Source organism: Macrosteles quadrilineatus, unplaced genomic scaffold (genome assembly GCF_028750875.1).
Source record: "Macrosteles quadrilineatus isolate MER2022 unplaced genomic scaffold, UCM_ALF_1.0 Scaffold_7__1_contigs__length_78375512, whole genome shotgun sequence".
NCBI classification, from domain to species: Eukaryota; Metazoa; Arthropoda; class Insecta; order Hemiptera; family Cicadellidae; genus Macrosteles; species Macrosteles quadrilineatus.
This window is the reverse complement of record NW_026542600.1, coordinates 15,484,550-15,504,945: the sequence shown is the minus strand read 5'-3', so window position 1 is coordinate 15,504,945 and position 20,396 is coordinate 15,484,550. Positions and strand designations below refer to the sequence as shown.

Here is a 20,396-nt window from a genome sequence, read left to right as displayed (position 1 = left end):
ACACAAAGTGAGGTTATGTGTGTACGTGTAGGGCCTGCGTGACGGCACTTAATCACCATGTCACTGTGTGCGTTACTGCCAGCCGATATTGGCGGGAGTAGATTTGAATTTGACCATTTTGGTGGTGATCGTTAACCGACATTTCGGATTTGACATTTGGATAACCGGTGCTCTACTGTAGTTCAGGCGCTTGGTTTGAAACCTACAATGTCTATCCGCCCAAGACGCCACCGAACTACTGTTATTTATACTTGATGACTTATAAACTTTACTATGTTAAAACACTGGATGATTCTGGTTTTAATTTCAAGGGCAAATATAGATTGAACATATGTGCTTTACAATGGCTCAGAGTAGTGTTGTAGTCCATTAAGAAATCATATTGTTGTCAGAAAATGATTCAAGTTGATTAATCACTTTGGTAATTATTCATTGGGGAGAAGTTTTGTCCCACCAATCAATTGCCTGCCACACTATTAACCCTATTGTTGTTGTCTTAGCTGTTAGTAACCATAGAAGTGTTTTCTGACTTGTGTTATGTCTGTGACAGTAATGAGAAAGGACCTAGTACAGGACGAGGGTTGAGAATCACATTCAAGAGTGACTATCTGGCGGAGGCAGAAGATGATGATTTTGGGGAAGAAGAAGAGCAGCCTGAAGACTGGAAATGGCAAGACACCAACGCCACAAGCACAGTCATGGAGGTTAGTAAAAGACTAGGTCTCAGCCTGTATGACGGTTAGTCAGAAAAACCTTATTTAACCCTCCGAGTGTCCCTAGTTTTGGCCTTAATGTCTGCCTATTTTTTGCGCATTTGCAAGGTTTTATTAAAACGGATCTGAGAAGCTTAAAAACAATGTTAATTATACTGTTCTATATACCATTTTGTTTGGAAAATCACGGGCTTCAATATTATACATAAAGCATAAGGAACATTTGTTTCAAAAAAATCTTTTAAGTAAAAACAAATTTTTTGGAAAATTTTCAAAAAAAAAAATAAGTTCGCGCTCAATGAAATTGTATAAATTATAGGCCTATAAATATTTGAAAATAGCCACTTAGTTCTAAATTTTATGAGGATTACAAATATATAATAATATAAGGAAGTAGATTTGCAAATAAATAAGTTATGGGCAAAAAACAGATTTCAATACATAGCGTTTAGCTAAGAATGCATAGCCTAACCATAGCTAGGAATCTGGCTGATAATTTACATCAATATCACTACCTAATTCTTCAGGATCATCAACCAGCCCTTCAAAATCACTTAAATCTTCTTATTATGCACCACGTATATCACTACTATTGATTTTTAACACTAAAACTATGATAAACGTAATAAAACACATCAGTCATCGGTGCGAGGTTAACCAAGCTGTTTACAAATACGCACGTCAGCTGTCTGCTACAATTATGATCCGCTCAAAAAAAAAAAACGCTTAGAGACAGACCTCGGGAGAAAGCTTAGAATCTGCCAAATAAAACGATACCTAACTCGATCCAGTTCAATCCGATTTTGTCAGTCATAGAGCCTTCACCGTAAACAGTGTTTGTGAGTCGAAATTTCGACAAATAACACTCGGAGGGTTAAATCTTGGGATTATTACAAAAATAAGACCTGATATTTGGAGTTCTCAATTCACAACATAGAGGAGTGTGTATGGTTTGATTTTCAAGCCAAGCCTGGCCTAAAAGCTAGATTGATCAATCACCAATCCGGAAAATAGAGCCCAAGGACCTTTAACTATTGTGATCGCAATACGCGTTTTCAAAGATTACACAATCAAAAAAGTAAAAAAAATCCTGACCTTATTCTGCAAAGGTAGATTCAATTTTTTTTTCATACACAGTGAAGTGTAAATACCATCTACAGAGCTGAAAATCGTAATTCTCTTTACAAACGATGCCAGTAAGCAGCGAGCCTTGTGGTCTACGCTCGAACTACGGAGCTATACTCATATTAAAAAAAATCGCCCTAATTTATCTATCTATTTATTGTATGTTTTATTTGAAAATGTATACTCATGGTAAATGGAAGATTCTTTGAATTATATATGTAAGTTTTTTTTGTACAAAATTAAATATTCCTACAGTTCAAAGTTTTGCCTTACTGATTCAAAAGGAAAGAAAAGACATTTAAGTGCTATAAAAATTTCTGCTGGCAAGCCTTTTTTATAAGGCTTACATTTGATATAGATTTTGTATATGCTGTACTAAGTTAGTTAATAAAAACTAAAAACCTCGGTAATTTTCAGAGTGAAATAAACATCGAGAGAGAAAGATTTGACAAAGCGACCAAAGAGATTGAGCAACAAATCGAGAACAGCGAGATGTTAGTGCGCCACGACGTACCCTTTGTCATCTGCAGAGATGAAGGGAAGGATAAGCTGACTAGTGTGGCGGAGGAGAAAACGCTGGAGTTTGAGCTGACAGGTTATGCAATGCCATCTGAAATGCTTAGTCAGCTGCAAATAAACTCTCCTGTAAATCATGTGAAGAAAATCAACAAAACTCCCAAAGCAGACTCAAATATTTCATTAGAGGATTTTGATACAGGTAAGTACTATTTTTAATGTGTTTGAGTGTCATAAAATACTGTGTAACAAAACTAGACAATAATCATTTTAATTTGTGGTATTCACAGGTTTTATATATTATTCTTAGGATCAAATTATGTTTTGAATATTAACTAGTGAAACTGTTACCATACACTTAAAGTTTTTATAAGTAAAATTTGAAAAAAGACTTGCTTTCAAAACTATTCAATGATTTGTTTTGAAGTTAATATGTAGACAAAAATGTAATCACACTTAGCAACCTATTTTTTTTTTCAAAGTGCTGCAGTCTAGTGGTAGACTTTGTAACTATTCTAGCCAAGACTCTTGGCCCAAGAGGGTAAACCCACTTTATTTTTTCCTTTCCAACAATATATTGTAAGTTGAATGTCTTCTAAAGCTGGGTTTTCCTAGACGCGGAGTCGGCCAGCGGAGAGAGGAACGCGGAGAGCGGAATTGAAATTAACATGGCATTCCGCTCCGCTGCTAGGAAAACAGTAACATTAAATTACCTAAGACAAGCTGAGTCCGCTCTCCGCGTTCCTCTCTCCGCTGGCCGACTCCGCGCCTAGGAAAACCCGGCTTAACCTTTCAAATTTTAGATAGCATTTTAATACATGGTGTTCTTTTTCCAAACGCAACACAAATAATTACAACTACTGTGGGATACTTTTTAGGAACAAAACTAGCTCATATTTTGTATCCCAGTTTCCTTTACTTTGTTGCCGATCAGCTAAAATGCTTTGTTCCAGTTATCTGTGGGGTTTATTGTTATTGATAATTTATTGTAAATAAGACCTAATATGGTTTTTTTTTGCATGCTGCAACAGAGCTTTCGAAAACGCCAGGTTGATGCTAATTCACAATGAAAATTCCCAATAACACTTAAACTCATAGATAACTATGCAAAAATGCATATCAGCGGATTGGCAATGAAATAAAAAAAATAAAGCGATACCAAAATACGAGCTTGTTTTGTCGTTAAACAGTGACTTATGGTACTTGTAATTTGGGTTGCATCGGGGGAGCGAGCTGGCGTAGTGGTTAGAGCGCGGGACTTCAGTCCCTGAGGTCCCGGGTTCGATCCCCGCCAAGTCACCAATGGATTCTATCCAAGTGATAATGCCGCAACCCCTAGGTCTAGCCTGAAGTAATGTGAAAAACAATCCCAGGCTCGTGCCTAGCGTCCTTAGGACAAAAAAAAAAAGAAGAAAAAAAAAATATTGGGTTGCATAAAAAAACACCTTGTATGGATTCACTAGTGTTAGTTAAGTCTCTGTCTGAAAGTGGGTAAGGTCTCGTAATTTTTTGTGTTTGTGATAACTACAAATTTAATTCACAAAGTGTGTAGTCCTACCCAATACCAAAAGTCTTCATCTTTCAATATAGAATAAGTCTTATCTAAAGTCAGACAGGAATGTTTAGATGTTTCAATTTTTTTCTGATCCCTTTTTTTACCTGTCAAGTTTTATTGTATAGTAATCCAGTTTTGTGTGAGAAAAGTTTAACCTAGGTTTTAGGGCAGTGACTCAACCTTTGAAGATTGTTTTGTTACAGAGGAAGCATGTGGTGGGTTCAGTTTCGACAGTCAGCCTGACTTGGAACACCACCCGGGTCCTAGTCCTAGTGTGCTGCTACAGGCTCTCACCATGTCAAACGCCAACGACGGGATAAACCTAGAGCGACTGGAGACCATCGGGGACTCATTCCTCAAATACGCCATCACCACCTACCTCTACTGTGCTCATGAGGCAGTGCACGAGGGCAAACTGAGTCATCTACGTTCCAAACAGGTACAGTAAAAGCATTTATAAAACATACTCCCTTAGTAGATTTCCCATCCTTATGGAACTGCTGAAACCAATTTTACTGTTAGTTCTGTACTGTAGAGTCGTGTTTTGTTTACAATTTGTTTCTTGCTATTTCAGTAATTTAAAACCCCAATTATCCAAATACAACTATTTAATCATAAACAATAACTTGTCCACTAGCTATATAACCAAATTGTGAGGCACAAATCGTGAGAAACTAACCCCAAAATAATATAAACAAATTGTAAACAAAACACGACATCTACAGTACACCGGACAGAACTAACAATAAAATTGGCTTCAGCTGTTCCATAAGGATGGGAAATCTACTAAGGAGTATGTTTTATCTATGGTAAAAGTCTACTAATCCAGAATCCAATGCTTCAGAACTTTAAACAATCCAAAATTGGTCTAAAGGTTTAAAAAATGTGTTATGCTCTTTTAAGCCCATTGACGGATGACAGGATCGATTATCAAAGTCAGAAGCGATTGGTAGACATCAGAAGCAATCAGTAGAGTTAGGAGGAATTGGCTTTGACTGTTCTTATTTAGATATAAGAAGTAAATTATTAGGTACCTGTAGTCAGAATTAGCAATATGTGATAGTTTAACCTTTAGTTAGGGGTTGCCGGGGGGGGGAAACCAAGGGGCTTCAGAATGTAGTTTTACAACTTAATATCGGTTTCTCCTTAAAAGGAACCGGCATTCAGCTTGTTGAAACAATGTCACAAATTCACATGGTTTTACAATTGTTCAATTATTCTATGCTGTCAATCCGAGTAATTTATTCCCAAATTACATTACTTCAATAAGGGTTTCATATTCCACAGTTAGTTCATTATTAGTTATTCACGTCAACGCAATTCTTACATTTTCAGGTAGTGGTTTAGTTATAAGGTTTTCATGTTATAAATTACTAAATCACAGCACATCAAAATCTGGCTTAGGGTATTTACGGCAATGGGCGCGATCAACCTCAGGGTAAATATTTCCTTTAAAATAGACAGTTACACCCCTTCCTAATTCCTTTATCATACAATTATTTTATTTAATATTTCCATGTCTCAACCCTCATCTATCCACCCAACTGTTCCATTATTCTACAGACGCACCCCACTAGTTTCAATCAGTAACAACCAGTACCAAACCCCATCAACCGTTTCAAATTGATAGCAATTGCCACAACTGTACTCATAACAGATTCAGCCAGCCTCGAAACGGTAGTGAGGCAACGTATTAAACATTGAACGTTGTACGTCAGTCAATGGTTAAACTCTTCTTGCTTCCTATATCTGTCTTCTTGTTCTATTAAAGTTTCCTATTCAGTTGATCTTACAACAAAAATTCACGGTCCACAAACCAGGAAACCCTTAGGACAACTAAAATTTTATCAATTTGTATTTTAAAAGAAGAGGAACTATAAGATTGTATTGATTTGGAGCCCAATGTGACAAAGCCACTGTAATGCTATGATTAATATTTGAACTTGAATGTGTCAGGTGAGCAACCTCAACCTCTATAGACTGGGCCGTAGGAAGCAGTTTGGAGAAAGCATGATTGCCACCAAGTTCGAGCCTCACGACAACTGGCTACCTCCTTGCTACTTAGTACCTCGAGAACTGGAGAAGGCGCTTATTGGTAATAGATCAGTACCAACTCAAAACATAGCTTTTGTTTTCATTCTTGGATATATAATTTTTGTGCTATGATAGCTGGAAAGTTAGTTTTAGTGTAATATTCAAAACCATTGATTCTCAAACTATTGGTTGTAAATACACTCAAGTGATTTTAGTTATTGGTTAACTTTGATGTCAATTAATTGGAGTTTTCTCCGCTAAAATCTATATGAAAATGCCTCGTGACATATGTTGTGTTTTAACTTCTTACTACAGAATTACAAATGTTTAATTTAAAATATAGCCATTTAAAATCAAGTGGAAAGAGTGGTGCACTAGTAAAATTAAAACTTGGAACAGGATTTTCTTTGATTCATATAAATAATGTAGAAATACACTTTCTGTGGAAATTACCTGTAGTTAGAGTTGTCCACATTCATTCAAAATATAGGTTTTTCTTGTGAAATTTTAGCTTAACGATTTTAATTAACATTTAGCCATATCTCCCTAACCATTTTCATTCCCCAGAGCATTTACGTAATAATATCAATTTAAAAGATTAATTACTAATTTGATTGAATATGGTCCCCAAAACAAAAGAGTGGATGAACAGTTTGCAACAGAAGCAGAAAATCTTAGGGGGAAACTCTGTACTGAATCTGATATGTCATTTTCAGAGGCTGGTCTTCCAGCAGCCCTTTGGAACCAGGCAGAGTTGCCTGCAATGAAAGACTTGACTCGAGAAGAGATCATCGCGCTTGTTCAGGTAGATTTAAAGTGACTTTTGTTACTGTGAAAGCCCCTTTGTTTAAATTAGGTTTATAATTGTTTGTGTCTTGAGAAGAGTGAGTTAGTTTCATTTCAATTATAAATAAGTCCTCAACACATTTCACTAGAAAATATTAAATTTGAATATGTTATAGAATGTTTCTGAAAAGGGGTTAAATTAAGCTACCTTATCTGATAAAATTAAGAGTTCAGGACTTAGTTGATGCTCTTAAATTTGTTGTCACTTCAGTTGACTCCCGAAGAAGTCATAATTAGGATGAAGTATCATTTTTTGAAACTATCCTTTTATCATTTAGTTATTAGCTCCTGGACTCGTGTTTTCCCAGGTAGGCTTTACAGATACCAGTGTTATGACGTAGCTAACCTCCTTTGGTGATTGACTGGATTCTAACCCTGGCATTCAGAACAAAAGTGCTCGTTCCAACCATTAGATCAGCCCCTTCCGCAACAGTAAATAATGTAACTCAAAAATGTAGTCAGTTGGAGGCTATGTAAGGGATATGATATCCAGGGTAAATGCAGAGACGTGTAGGTTTGAATCTTTAAACCACTGTACAATTTTTAACAGGTCAGAACTCAGAAGACTCTTTCATTCAGGATAGGAGGATCCATCAGAAGTCAGTGCTAAAATGAATGGAATTATGTTATCAAAACCAACACGTTTGTTATGTGTAGAAAATTACAGTATTATACCAAACAATAAAGGAATGAAAAAATGAATCCTGTTTGTATCTAATAGATCTAGACAAAAAAGTTTTGATTTGTTTGTTTATGTAAATATCAATGAATACTGAATAGTTTCCAAGCAAGAACCAGAGGCTTAAAAGATACTTTTTTGTGTGGCCCTCTCTCTTAAACTAGCCCTTTTAAAAACAAAATCAAGTCTTATCCTCTTTTAATGTAAGACGCCATTTTAATTGCATTAGACGCTATGTCCAGACAGAAACAAAGGTTGATTGATCTATCATGAAATTTAATTGGGCAGTTAAACTGAACTATTCTAGGGATCTATAGACTTCTGTTTCCATCCTTGTCACCGTAATAAATTAAAGTTGTGTCCACAAACGTCTAGCTTTGTTTAATAACGTTTGTGGACACGACTCTATTATATTCTGGTTAATACCTGACTTGGTGTGGTAAAATTTGTATTGTGATGTTCTGCTTTGACGTGGGTTCATGTCTGGCTGCTCTCCACTAAATATATTCAATTCACTCCCGTACTGTACCAGCTCATCCCATGTTTTTTGGGTATGTTTTACGTACACGTCCAAGTCCTATCTATACGGGCAAATGCAAGGTCAAGAAAGGCTAAAAACATGTTTATAATTTAAGCATTTAAGCATAATTTTATTGTAACTTAAGTACAGTAGGCCTATGTCCTTTAATTATATAAAGAGGTTGGTGACCTCTTTTAACCTAGCATTTGTCTGTATACATAAACTAAAAATCTGCGTGTGGAATGTATCCAGTAAAGCTGATATTGTATTGAACTGTATTTACAAAATGTAGTGGCACACACTATAAGAAACATTGCAAAACTAGTATTGATATATACATTCGAGCAATTCAATTGTGTAATATCTATAATACATTTAGTTTTACATTTTTCATGATTACATAATTTTTTTGGTTTTAATCTACCTTTTAGGTTATCTGACCTAATGTTGGTCGTTTGAGGATTGGTTGAAAAAGGGTATAATTGTAACTGTTATAGGAAATCAGTAATTTAGTAGTTGATTGACTATTGCAACTCAATTTGGATGATGTTTTCAGGAACGTCTAGCCGCAATGGGTGATGAAGAAGGGATGGACGGTTTAGAAGACGTACCTTGCTTTGTGCCTTATAACCTGATAACTCAACACAGCATTCCAGACAAGAGTATTGCAGACTGTGTGGAAGCACTTATAGGTACAATCATCGCTCATGTACAAAATAATGCCGTAGACTCCCGATTATCCATAAATCCTGATAATGAGTAGGATTATTCAAACTTAACCCAAAATGCCTTTGTTATCTATAAAATAACTTTTACTATTACTCGCGCAGTACTGAATTTTTACTTGCCAGCGAGTGCTAGTCGCCCCTACTTACTACGTCACACCTAGCGATTAGTACCTACGTGTGACACGGCCTTTAGGACCCCCCCAGAATTAAAGCCAATTTCATTTTGTCAAAGAGGTACCAGAATCAAAATTTTGTAAAAAACTAAAACTTCTCAAGCCTCCATCATCTGTAATGGTGAAAACCCTCATGGCTACCCACTATGGTTTACCCACTGTTACTTTGGTTTGGGTGATGTAGCTCAAGAGTTAAACCTAGCTCTTACTTACATAACTCAACTTTATTGTTAGCCCACAAAACATACAAAAAACGTAAACATCAATATCAACCAAAAGGTAGAGTAGACTGGAACAGTGTAAATAATTTAGTAAGAAACAGAAACCCTAATTTTTAAAACAAAAGGCTAAGGCTATGGGCTCCAGTTCCCCCTGTGGACCCTGTCTTACAACTCACAACTCAACAGCTACACACAAAACTGACCCTTTTTAATTAAGTCAACCGATCTTTCTTATCGGCAACACAGGCTTCTGTAGATCAAACAATATTTCCAGCCTACCGACACAACAATGACAAACAGTTAGTCTTCACAATATTTGACACCTCATATTGTGATCATTTTGAATTAATACAGGATGGCGCAAAAAGGATGGTCAGTTTTGAAATGAATGTAACGCAAATGATTTTACACATAAATTGTTTTTATTGACCTGCGTTTCTGAACACTTTCAAATGCCCCATTACCAAAAATAACCTTGTACTACAAAGTTGCTAGTTGGCTATGTCAATAAAGCCATAAAAATTAAAAAAATTAAAAACAGTAAAAAGAACGTAGCGGACTTTGATGCACTGATGCTCTTATGGTCACTATGTTTTTTGGAGAAACTGCCATTGGTGGAAGTCCAGTAGATTTACCACTCATGCTGGACACTGTTGTCTGAAATGCAGTCACCCAACTTGATATTATTGATCTACGATCAGTAACCACTAACCAGTCCATTACGGGCTACACCAAAATGTTGTTGAAACGTGTACAGTTGCACCGTAATAAAAGATTCACTGTTTCCAAAAAATGTTCGACAGCAAAAACTTGGTGCTCAACCGTCCACTGCACCATCTCACGACAAATTGGATACTATGATCGACTTACAGACGGCCGGCAGTGGACCTGACCCTTCCCCCTTAATAGTGCTATGCAGTTCAAATCTTACCTTCCTTTTTGCATCACCCTGTCTATTGTACAACTGCTTGTTCAAATATTTCTAAGTATAACTTTGATATGAAGTGTTAAGTTTTGAATCAAAGTCGTTTAGTCTGGCTTCGTCTTATCTTTTTCTGTTAACCTTGTTAGGTGTGGGTGATGGTTTTACTGTAACCAGGATTTTGGTAACATTTAATTATTCTGTTCCAGGTGCCTACCTCATAGCTTGCGGACCACGGGGCGCACTTTTGTTCATGTCTTGGCTCGGGATAAGAGTTTTGCCTTCCGAGGAGGAAATCACTTCATCCACCAGTGCACAGAATGTTCAGGTACATGTCAAGTGTATTTTAAGAGCAGATATCTTACACCTCTATTTCTTGTTTAACTTCACTCAAAATCTTAAGAATAAGTTTTTAGTTGGTCAACTCCTTATACCTGTATACCTCCCTGCTACCCTTCACGTTTTCCCCCTGCGGTTTCGGGGTTAGAATAGAACCGCAGCCTTCCCGGGCTTGTCGTAAGAGGTGACTAAAAGGGTGACCGACGCTCTCACTGGGAGTCCTTGGGAGTGCCCCTGTTGTGTTTGCAGGGGTTGATGTGTGCTCTGCACTGCCGATGGGTATTCTCAGTGAGTCGTGAGAAACCAGCTACTTCGGTCCTTGGTCAGGGAGTGCGGCATGGATGTAGAGGTCGGGCTCTACATTGTGACGGGTGACCCCCGGCACGTCAGGTATCCGGTGCTGGGAAAACGGAGGTTGGGCCTCGGGGAACTGGGGTAGGGGCGCTGTCCCCGAGGGTATACCCATTCCTGACTATTCCGGGCCGCCCCTTGCCGCACGATGCGCTGGTAAACACAAGATGGCTTTTATAACAAATACCCTGAACACATCTTTAATAAGTAGCTCGAATGAGCAAGAAAAGAAGTCGGAAGTAGAGCGAGACCCTTTCGGGCGAAGCTCCAAGGTCCAGAGATCGCCAACATTGAAAGGCGTGAAGACGTCCCCTCCACCTGCATCTTTCAGGTGTACAAAAGACTTGACTTTGGGATCTCCCTTGACAAGTGGAGAAGGAAACGGTGGACCACCCTCTAAGTCTGGTGAAGGGATGCCGGAGGAATCCCTAACAACAGCGTTAGATTTGGAAGTGTCGGGAATGGTACTTCTGCGTCAGCAATATCTCGACGCAGAAAATGACATTGAAAACCGGCTTCGAAACATGGAGCAGACCATAAAGGCAATGCTTGAAACCTTTAAGACGCAGAGAGGAGTTAACCAAGTGGTTAAAAATGGTATGGCTAAGCTCGAGGACGACCTTGGTTTTGTCTTCGCCTGCCGGCTGGTGAGCAAGGCGGCCATGGAAAGGATCGCCGAGAAGGTGGTGTCCCTACCTGACGACAATGCGCGACCTTCCAAGAAACGCAGGAGGCCTACATCAGAAAGCCCTCCAAAAAGAGAAGAGGTTGTTCAGACAGCAAAGCCTAAAGTTAAGGTCAAGGCGACCCAGACTTCTAGGTCCTTCTCTGACGTAGTTGCCGCTCCAGCGAAACCTCAACAGCCACAGCAACCTGCGACACCCATTGAGGGTAGCTCCCGAAAGGGGTCAGTCGTAGAAACACCATCTGGGACTGTGTGGGAAAAGCGCCTTACGAAAAAGGAGAAGAGGAAATTGAGGCACGCGGAAGTCGGCTCCAAGACATATGTGGCAGTGAGGGCGCAGTCGACCGGCGTGGCCCAAGCTGTGCCTGGCTCGGCACTCGCTAAAAAGTCGCGGCCCAAAAAGCCCAGGACTGAGGCAATTTTGGTCAAGCCTTTGGAGGGAAGATCTTTCGCCGAAGTCTTGGGTGTTATCAAGGCCAAGGCTAAGCCAGAGCAAACTGACACGGTTGTACGGTCAATTAGACAAACACGGGACGGGGACGTCCTCCTCGAGCTGGGTAAGTCTAAAGATAAAGCCGCCTTTGCTGCCGAACTAAAGGCAGCTGTGGAAGGTCAGGGCACCGTTCGTGCTCTCGAACCCAAGACGTCCGTCGAGGTTCGGGATATGGATTGTGTGTCAACGGAGGATGACGTCATTGATGCCCTAAAAAAAGCTGTCCCCGAGCTTGCCGGACAAACGGCTAGTCTGAGGGTGTGGCTCACGAAACCAAACCGGAGTCAACAGCGGATGGCGGTCGCCGAAATGGCAGACGCAAACGCCAGTAAGGTTTTGGCACTCCAGCATTTGAGGGTTGGATGGGTTAATTGCAGGTTGAGACGGAGGGTGGAAGTAACGAGGTGTTTTAAATGCCTTGATTTCGGCCATTCCTCCCGAAACTGCGAAGGGCCCGACCGAGGCAAGAACTGCCTTCGATGCGGGGAGGTGGGTCACACTCGTAGGGACTGTAAAGTTGAGACCTGTTTCCTCTGTAAGGAGAAAGGCCTCAATGATAAAAACGCTAAACATATAGCTGGGTCTGGGCAGTGCAGTGCATTTAAAGGCGCACTACAACAAGCGAAAGCCCAACCACGAAGATAAGGATCCTCCAGTGCAATGTAGATCGATCCAGGACGGCTGACGCGCTTCTCAGTCAGCTTGCCCTCGAACACGGTGTTGACGCGCTCTTGGTCAGCGAACAGTACCAGTACCGGGACAGGGACCCATCTCTTTGGTTTCCCGATACACTTGGTACTGCTGCGTTCTGGGTTCGTAATACAGCTAAAGTGCAGGTAAGGAGTCACGCGAAGGGCCGAGGATTCGTTTGGGTCCGGTGCGGGGATGTCACTTACTTTAGTGTATACCTCACCCCCAACGAGGCTATCCGTGACTTTCGTGGAAAGATAGACCGCCTGGAAGAGAGCGTGCGCGATACCGCCGGGCACGTTGTCGTGGCGGGGGATTTCAATGCTAGGGCTGTCGAGTGGGGAATGACTCTCACTAATTCCCGGGGGAAGTACATCCTGGACTTTGCTGCCAGGGCTGGACTTGTTGTCATAAACGAGGGCAACACGCCAACTTTCCAGCGTCCCGGAATGAGGGGAACGATCCCAGACATCACGCTTGCATCTGAGTCCCTCTTGCCGAGGATACGAGCCTGGAGAGTCCTAGAGGATTATACGGCCAGTGACCACCAGTACATCATTTTTAATGTCATGGATAGTCATCAGAGACAAGCTACCGTGTCTCGGCAGGTGCCCGTTCGGTGGAACACCAAAAAGCTGGACGTGGCCAAATTCACCGAAGTCATACTACGGGGAGAGCCAGTGGTACCTGCTGCATCTGGCGTGGCTCACGAAGAGACATCAGTTACATCATTGATGAGGCTGATAGTCTCGGCCTGCGAAGAGTCAATGCCTCGCAGGAGATCCCGGTGCGATAAGCGACCTGTGTACTGGTGGACAACCGAGATCGCAGAACTACGACGGGCAGCATTGAGAGCCAGACGTCTTGCTACCAGGGCCAGAGAACCTGAAGATAGACGTCTTAAGTCTGACGCTTACAAGGTGGCTAGGAAGTCTCTTCGCCGGGCCATTAACCGGAGCAAACGCAGTTGCTGGGAGAAATTAAGGGACGATGTCGATTCCGATCCGTGGGGCCTTGGTTACAAGATAGTAACCAAGAAGCTTGGCACCCGCTCTCCACCTTCCGTTATGGACGGGGCCTCTATGGAGAGGATCGTAAAGTCCCTTTTCCCGACTCACACACTGCGCCCATTGCGGGAGTTCGGAAGGGTGGACGACGTACCGCTTTTCAGTCTCGAGGAGTTGGAGGCGGCTGTTCTGTCCCTGAAGCACAACAAGGCTCCTGGACCGGATGGGGTACCTGGTGAGGCCCTGAAGAAAGTCTTTTCAATAAACCCACAAATCCTTTTGAGCACGTACAATGCCTGTCTGGCCGAGGGGAAGTTTCCCTTCTGCTGGAAAACAGCTAGGCTTGTGCTCGTGGGGAAGGGAAAAGGAAACCCAGACCTACCCTCTTCTTACAGACCTCTCTGTATGTTGGACACTGCTGGGAAAGTCTTGGAAAAGTTGATCCGTTCCCGACTGAATTCAGCCGTGGTTGCTGCAGGGAATCTATCCCCTCGTCAGTACGGTTTCAGGAAGGGACGGTCAACGGTTGACGCTATTGAGGAGGTAAAGCGAGCCGTAATGAGAGCTGAGGAGTTTAACAACTATTCTCGTCGGGTTGTGCTGCTTGTAACACTTGATGTGCGAAACGCATTTAATTCCGCGAGGTGGTGCGATATGCTTGACGCACTGGAGAACACTTTCCACGTCCCGGCATACCTCATGCGCATGATAGAGGACTACCTCCGGTACCGCCTCATCATTTACGACACTACAGAAGGCTCCAGGACGATGGATGTAACTTCTGGTGCTGCTCAAGGATCCATACTGGGCCCGGACCTCTGGAACGTCGCCTACGACAGCCTCTTGAGATCCGAGATGCCTGAGGAAACTGTCCTAGTTGGGTATGCAGATGACGTTGCGGCTTTAATAGCTGCACGTAGCATTGAGCTTGCCCAGCTGAAACTAAATCGAGTCATGCGAACCATTAACGCATGGATGGCAGAACATGGTCTCTCGCTCGCTCTGAGCAAAACTGAGATTGTCATTCTGACTAAAAAGAGGATTGACACCATCGTGCCTTTGATGGTGGGGAACGTTGAAGTCCAAACCACTCGTGCCGCAAAGTACCTTGGGGTCATGGTGGACAGCAAGCTCAGCTGGCGAGACCAGATCACCCGTACGGCGGACAAGGCCGCTAAAATGGTTTCTTCCCTTAGTCGGTTAATGGCCAATGTCGGAGGTCCACGGTCCAGCCGCAGAAGGCTGTTGATGTCTGCGGTCCAGTCAGTGCTCCTGTACGGTGCGGAGGTCTGGGCAGACGCTCTCAATAAGGAGGTATATAGGATGCGGCTCGCCCGAGTGCAGCGTCAGGCAGCACTAAGGGTAGCATCTGCCTATCGAACAGTGTCCGAACCCGCCGTCCTGGTGGTTGCTGGAGTCATCCCCGTCAAACTTTTGGCGGCGGAGAGGAAGGCAATTTATCAGCGCCGTGGGGAGGACCAGGCAAGTATTGAGGAACGCACCCGGACCTTCCAGCTGTGGCAGGAGAGCTGGGAACAGGAGACAAGGGGGCTCTGGACCAGGCGACTGATACAACAGGTCCAACCTTGGGTTAATCGGCGGTGCGGAGAGGTGAACTTCTACCTCACCCAATTTCTGACGGGTCACGGCTTTTTCCGGTCGTACTTGTTCAGGATGGGCAAAGCCGTGTCACCCGATTGCATATACTGCCCAGGCATTCCCGATGACGTGGAACACACTTTCTTCCACTGCCAGCATTGGGAAAGGCCCCGCCTAGAGGCTCAACAGTTCGTAGGACTGCTGTCGGTGGACACGGTCATACCGATGATGATGGAGGGTGAGGACAATTGGACCTGTGTGTCACTTTACATCCAGGGTGTTCTCCGCGCCAAGAAGCTTGACCTCGACCGGGATGCGGTGTAGGTCAAAAAATAAATAATGCCAGAAACGGTGCGAGCCCTGTGGGCTTAGGTCACATGTTGGCCTGACTTGAAGTAATGTGACAAACAATTCCAGGTCTGTGTCCAACAGAGTAGAGGGGGTTTTTTAGTGAGTAGTCTGTGATAATCTCAGGAGTCTCACACTACAGGCTGGCTACCTGTGTGCGTAAAAGCATTTTCCCTCCTCACCCTAAAAAAAAACAAAAAAAAAAAAACCCTTCACGTTTAACTTGTAGTTTGAAAGGAGACCTATGCTACCACTTACCTTATTTACCAGTTATTTCACATTAATCCGTTCACAAAGTAAGTTGCAGCTGATTGACTTTTTTACAAATCTCAGCTGTTAAACTATGTTTGGATGGTAGGATCAGGACGTGGAGGGGTTAGATTTCATCCTTAAAACCGCCTAAATTTTGTGAACAGAGTATAGTATTTGCTAAAGGCTTCAAAACAGAAAAACGGTGTATTTTTGTAGGAGGAACTTAAAACTTAAAGCCTTTAATAGCTTTAACTTGAAAATGTTATAAACTTATAACTTGTAGCATGTTTTCATCAGTTTCTGTATTTTCCTACCTTGCCTTGGCGAGACGCTGATGTAATTGTAATGTTGCCAGTGAGATATCTTAACAAACTAGTATGTCGGTAAATGAAATAGACTTTGGTTACATCGTAGAAAGCTTGTGATAGCACCTAGGCCGTGTAAGGTGAACCCTTATACCCCTTATAGGTAGAGTAAGAGTTTGGTCAAATGGAAGGCGAATTAGGTGATCCAGGACTGGGCTGTGAATGGTTGATGGAATATCGTATGATCAACAGCCACTTAACTACAACATGTGTTGCCAAAATGAGATTATTAAATTACTGAATTGCATGAGGTCCAATAAAAGACAAATTATGTGTAATTGTGTGTATCTTCGTAAAAGTTGCTTTCTGAAATGTGAACCTCAGTTAAAACTATAAATATCAACAGATCAAATATGGACATCTGCGACCTCCGAAGTCCCCACTGTTACGGCATGTGCCGAACCCAGAAGGAGAACTAGAGTTGCTGCTGGACGGCTACGATGTACTGGAGCGCCAACTGGGCTATCGGTTCCGTGACCAGAGCTATCTGTTACAAGCCATGACTCACGCCAGCTACTCTCCTAACCGACTGACCGACTGCTACCAACGGCTAGAGTTTCTTGGAGACGCTGTTCTTGGTGAGAGAAAGTAGTGTATACATATTACTGAGTTGAGATTTTTTAGATTTTCTTTCAGCTTGCCAATATGTAATGTAATAAGTGTTAAGGTCCATAGTAGTGGCCTCAATGTAAAGTGAAATATTATTTCCATCCCTTACTTACTTACCCATCAGAATGAGGATATATAAGAGAACTATGTATCAATAAGTTTATGAACTTTGTAGTTCATGAAACTTACTACTTAAAACAAGGACACAAGTTGCACAACCTCAATTTATTACAGAAACAAAACTCAACAAATGAATAAATGATTGAATGGAAATGTGCTTTATTGTATAATTTAGATCATACATAATTTTTTCCCCGTAAACATACATAAACAATGGTTAATAAAACCGTCTGTTTAGTTGGCATGTCTGTTCCTCTGCACTCATGCTTACAAAAACTAAACTAATTTCGCAAGGGAGATGGTCAAACCACAAAAGATGGTACAACTTAAAAATTGCTATCTAGGAGTAAACAGATTACAGACACTGCTTAATGGCTGAAGAGCCCAGTCCCTCCGTCCTTATCACTTCTGGATCTCCTGTTCAAAATAATAAATTCCATGTTCATCCATAATATCTAGTATCGTATGCCCTCCCCCCATTAACTGTCTTATCTTTTGATCTTATACTATCTTCAAGGTTTGATGTTATAACTCAATTGCATCTCTTAGTTTTATATTTTTTACAGTTACATTGGAAAAAGCTTTTCATCTATGGTTTAACCATTTGTTTAGAAACAATAATTCTAGTATTTAAGACAAAATACAGCCATTTCGCAGTTGTTTGATAGGCTTATCTTCCTTTTGTTTTACCTTGATTTCATATCATTTGATTCTACACTCATCCTTAATTTATTTTAGGGGTAAATTGCGCACCTAGGCAACACTTTCTTAGTTGGTAATGGTAATAACAATAATATCCAATGCTTGATTTTTATAAATGATCTATTGTGAACTATGATCTTTATGCTTCATTATCCCTCTTATTCCTTTATTCGGTAGACAATGTTGCAACACAAAAAAATGTCTAAACAATATGTAACATAAATTTTTTTTGTGGATTAAAAAAATAGTTTAAAGCTTAAAAAATATCTTCTAGAGAGAGGGGTTTTTAAATGAAGTTCCACTGTGTCCCACCATAAATTTAGACCAGAGCAATCACATGTTTTTGTTTTAGACGTATTTGATGCAAATTGTCTATGGCTTGTGTATTTTTGCTTGTATTTTGTTCTCAATTGTATTCATTATATGATGCCGGGAAGGTGTAAACCAAATTAACCATAGAAACATTTTAAATCTCATAGCTTTAGGTGAGTCGGTGGCTCAGTTGGTAGCGTCACAGACTTCAGTCCCAAGGCAGCGATGTCTTGGGTTCGGATCCTGGTCACTGCCACCACATTTTATCAGTACAGATCATCTTTGGCTTTGCTGGATACATTCCATACAAAGACCCAAGGCCAGGCAAATGTGAGCTTAAAATGAGGCTGCCAACCTCTGAAAAAATATTAACTCCCTAATTAAATTATATTAGGTTTAATGAGTTGAGGTTTGCAGCTACAGGGAACTCAATAAATTGTATTTGTTTGTGAAATGTCATAGCTTAGTGTGAAATATATAGATTTGGCAAATTTGATCAAAATATATCCATAAACAAGCACACTACAACTGTTAAGTTATTCTCATTAAAAACATCATGGCAATTTTATATGTAAACTTTTTTTGGAATTTAACCTGTTACCACCAAGCGCACAACAATGCTATTCAATTCAGTATACCGGTACTAAATTATTTGGTTTTTTTAAGGTTCAATAAATGGCTTGGATTAAAATTTTTATTATTATTTTTTTTATGGCCAAAAGTGGAAAAAATTTCACCCCATAAATCCCTGTTTCATGTTTGTACATAATTTCATCAAAATCGTAAATTTTTACACGCCCTTACGTAAACAAATATAACATTTTTACTAAATGCCTCTGGAAACATCAAAACAAAACAGTAAAGCGGTTGTGGGTCCAAGCAAGCCGATTCACGAATTCTTAAAAAAAGACTTAGGTTTACGCCTATATGTTTGCACTGAATTTCATTAAAATCAGACATTTTTTAATTGAGTTATCATACTAACAGACTTTAAACGGATGGTATTTTTGGTCTTTAGGGGAAATCACAACAACAAAATAAAGGGGTCTCAGGTTTAGGTCTTACTACTCTATAATAAAAAAATGCTAAAACAATTTAGGTTCTCCCTATTCATTTACTTTATTTGAACTATATATAAGTGGACCCTCTGTATAAAGCCTGTAATGATAAGGTTTTAATGTTTAAGTTTAAGGTGTGTGATTTTCTGATCTAGGTAAATATAAAACACTTGAAGTTTAATCCATGACTTGATGTGTTTACAGACTACCTCATAACAAGGCATTTGTATGAAGATGCCAGACAACACTGTCCTGGAGCTTTGACCGACCTTCGCTCCGCGTTAGTCAATAATACCATCTTCGCCTCGCTGGCCGTTCGTCACGGCTTCCATAAGTACTTTCGTCATCTCAGCCCAGGACTGGCTGAAGTTGTCGAGAGATTTGTGCGAATCCAAGAGGAGAACAGCCACGCCATAAGCGAAGAGGTATACACATAACAATTAAAAACACAATGATTTCATTGTTTGAATTTCACAGGGTGTCCACTTACTGGGGAAAACGGGAATTATACAGGAATTTTCTGTATCGGGAAAACCCCTTGAGTTATATGTGAATTTCGTCTGAAATACGTGAACATTGGTTTTTGACGCTATCAGGTAATACAATAGAGGAACTATTACATTTGGCAACGATTTTCCTCTGTCTGATAAAATAACCACAAGATAACGCTCGAAGGATGAATTGTTTGAGTAGGTTGGCGTGACCTACATTGGAAGCAGATTTTTTCTGATCAGCCAACCTGACCAGACCACACCTGACTTTTCAGACTGAGCCGGTTGGACACTCCTACACTGCAGCCAGTCTAGTCTCACGGCCTTTGGGTCTTCACTCACAAACACTGCACAGTCACAGTGCACACAGCGAGCAGACTTGATAGCCAAGCAATTATGTTGTTATTATAAAGTTGTAGAGAATGAAGATGCTATGAATCTACGTTATGTTATTACTTGTTGTTTTGTTATAGAACTTTTTTGTTAATTAGGGTTGTTTATAATTTTGTGATTTTAGGCAACTTTACCCTAATTTTTGTTGTTTAGTTTTTTGTTATTGTTTTTGGTTTGAAAAATGGGTGAGGAACTTTTTGATTAAATGTAATTCGACAGCAATTTAGGTTGTGGTATTATTTGTCTTTCTGGTTCCACAAAGCCACTTTCTCACGCACTAATTCCATCAACTTTCCTTGGTCAATCATTTTAGCACAATCTCACAAACAGACAAAATAAATAACCTCAACTATGCACCAACCTCGGTCAAAGTTTCAAAATTCAAAGCGATTGGGTCTCTGGGTCTGGTCTGACCCAGGGTGAAAAAAACAAACTATTTTGATTCCTTTCTGACAAGCTCTGACCCGTTCCTCCTTCCCGACACTACTATCAATGTCAGTGTAGGAGGGGAGACAGCGCTACATGTGTTTGTTTCTGGCAGACTTGGTCA

The 20,396-nt window shown here is 40.8% G+C and overlaps 1 protein-coding gene across 1 annotated transcript in view; it reads left to right on the top strand.

Moving 5' to 3' along the window:
* LOC128997735 (endoribonuclease Dcr-1) overlaps positions 1 to 20,396 on the top strand; it is a 109,952-nt gene that overhangs the window by 76,842 nt on the left and 12,714 nt on the right. Inside the window, 9 exon segments of the mRNA XM_054423384.1 lie at positions 551 to 704; positions 2,256 to 2,556; positions 4,113 to 4,348; positions 5,866 to 6,004; positions 6,660 to 6,748; positions 8,545 to 8,680; positions 10,242 to 10,360; positions 16,508 to 16,739; positions 19,167 to 19,387. Of these exon segments, the coding sequence (XP_054279359.1) occupies positions 551 to 704; positions 2,256 to 2,556; positions 4,113 to 4,348; positions 5,866 to 6,004; positions 6,660 to 6,748; positions 8,545 to 8,680; positions 10,242 to 10,360; positions 16,508 to 16,739; positions 19,167 to 19,387 (1,627 nt within the window).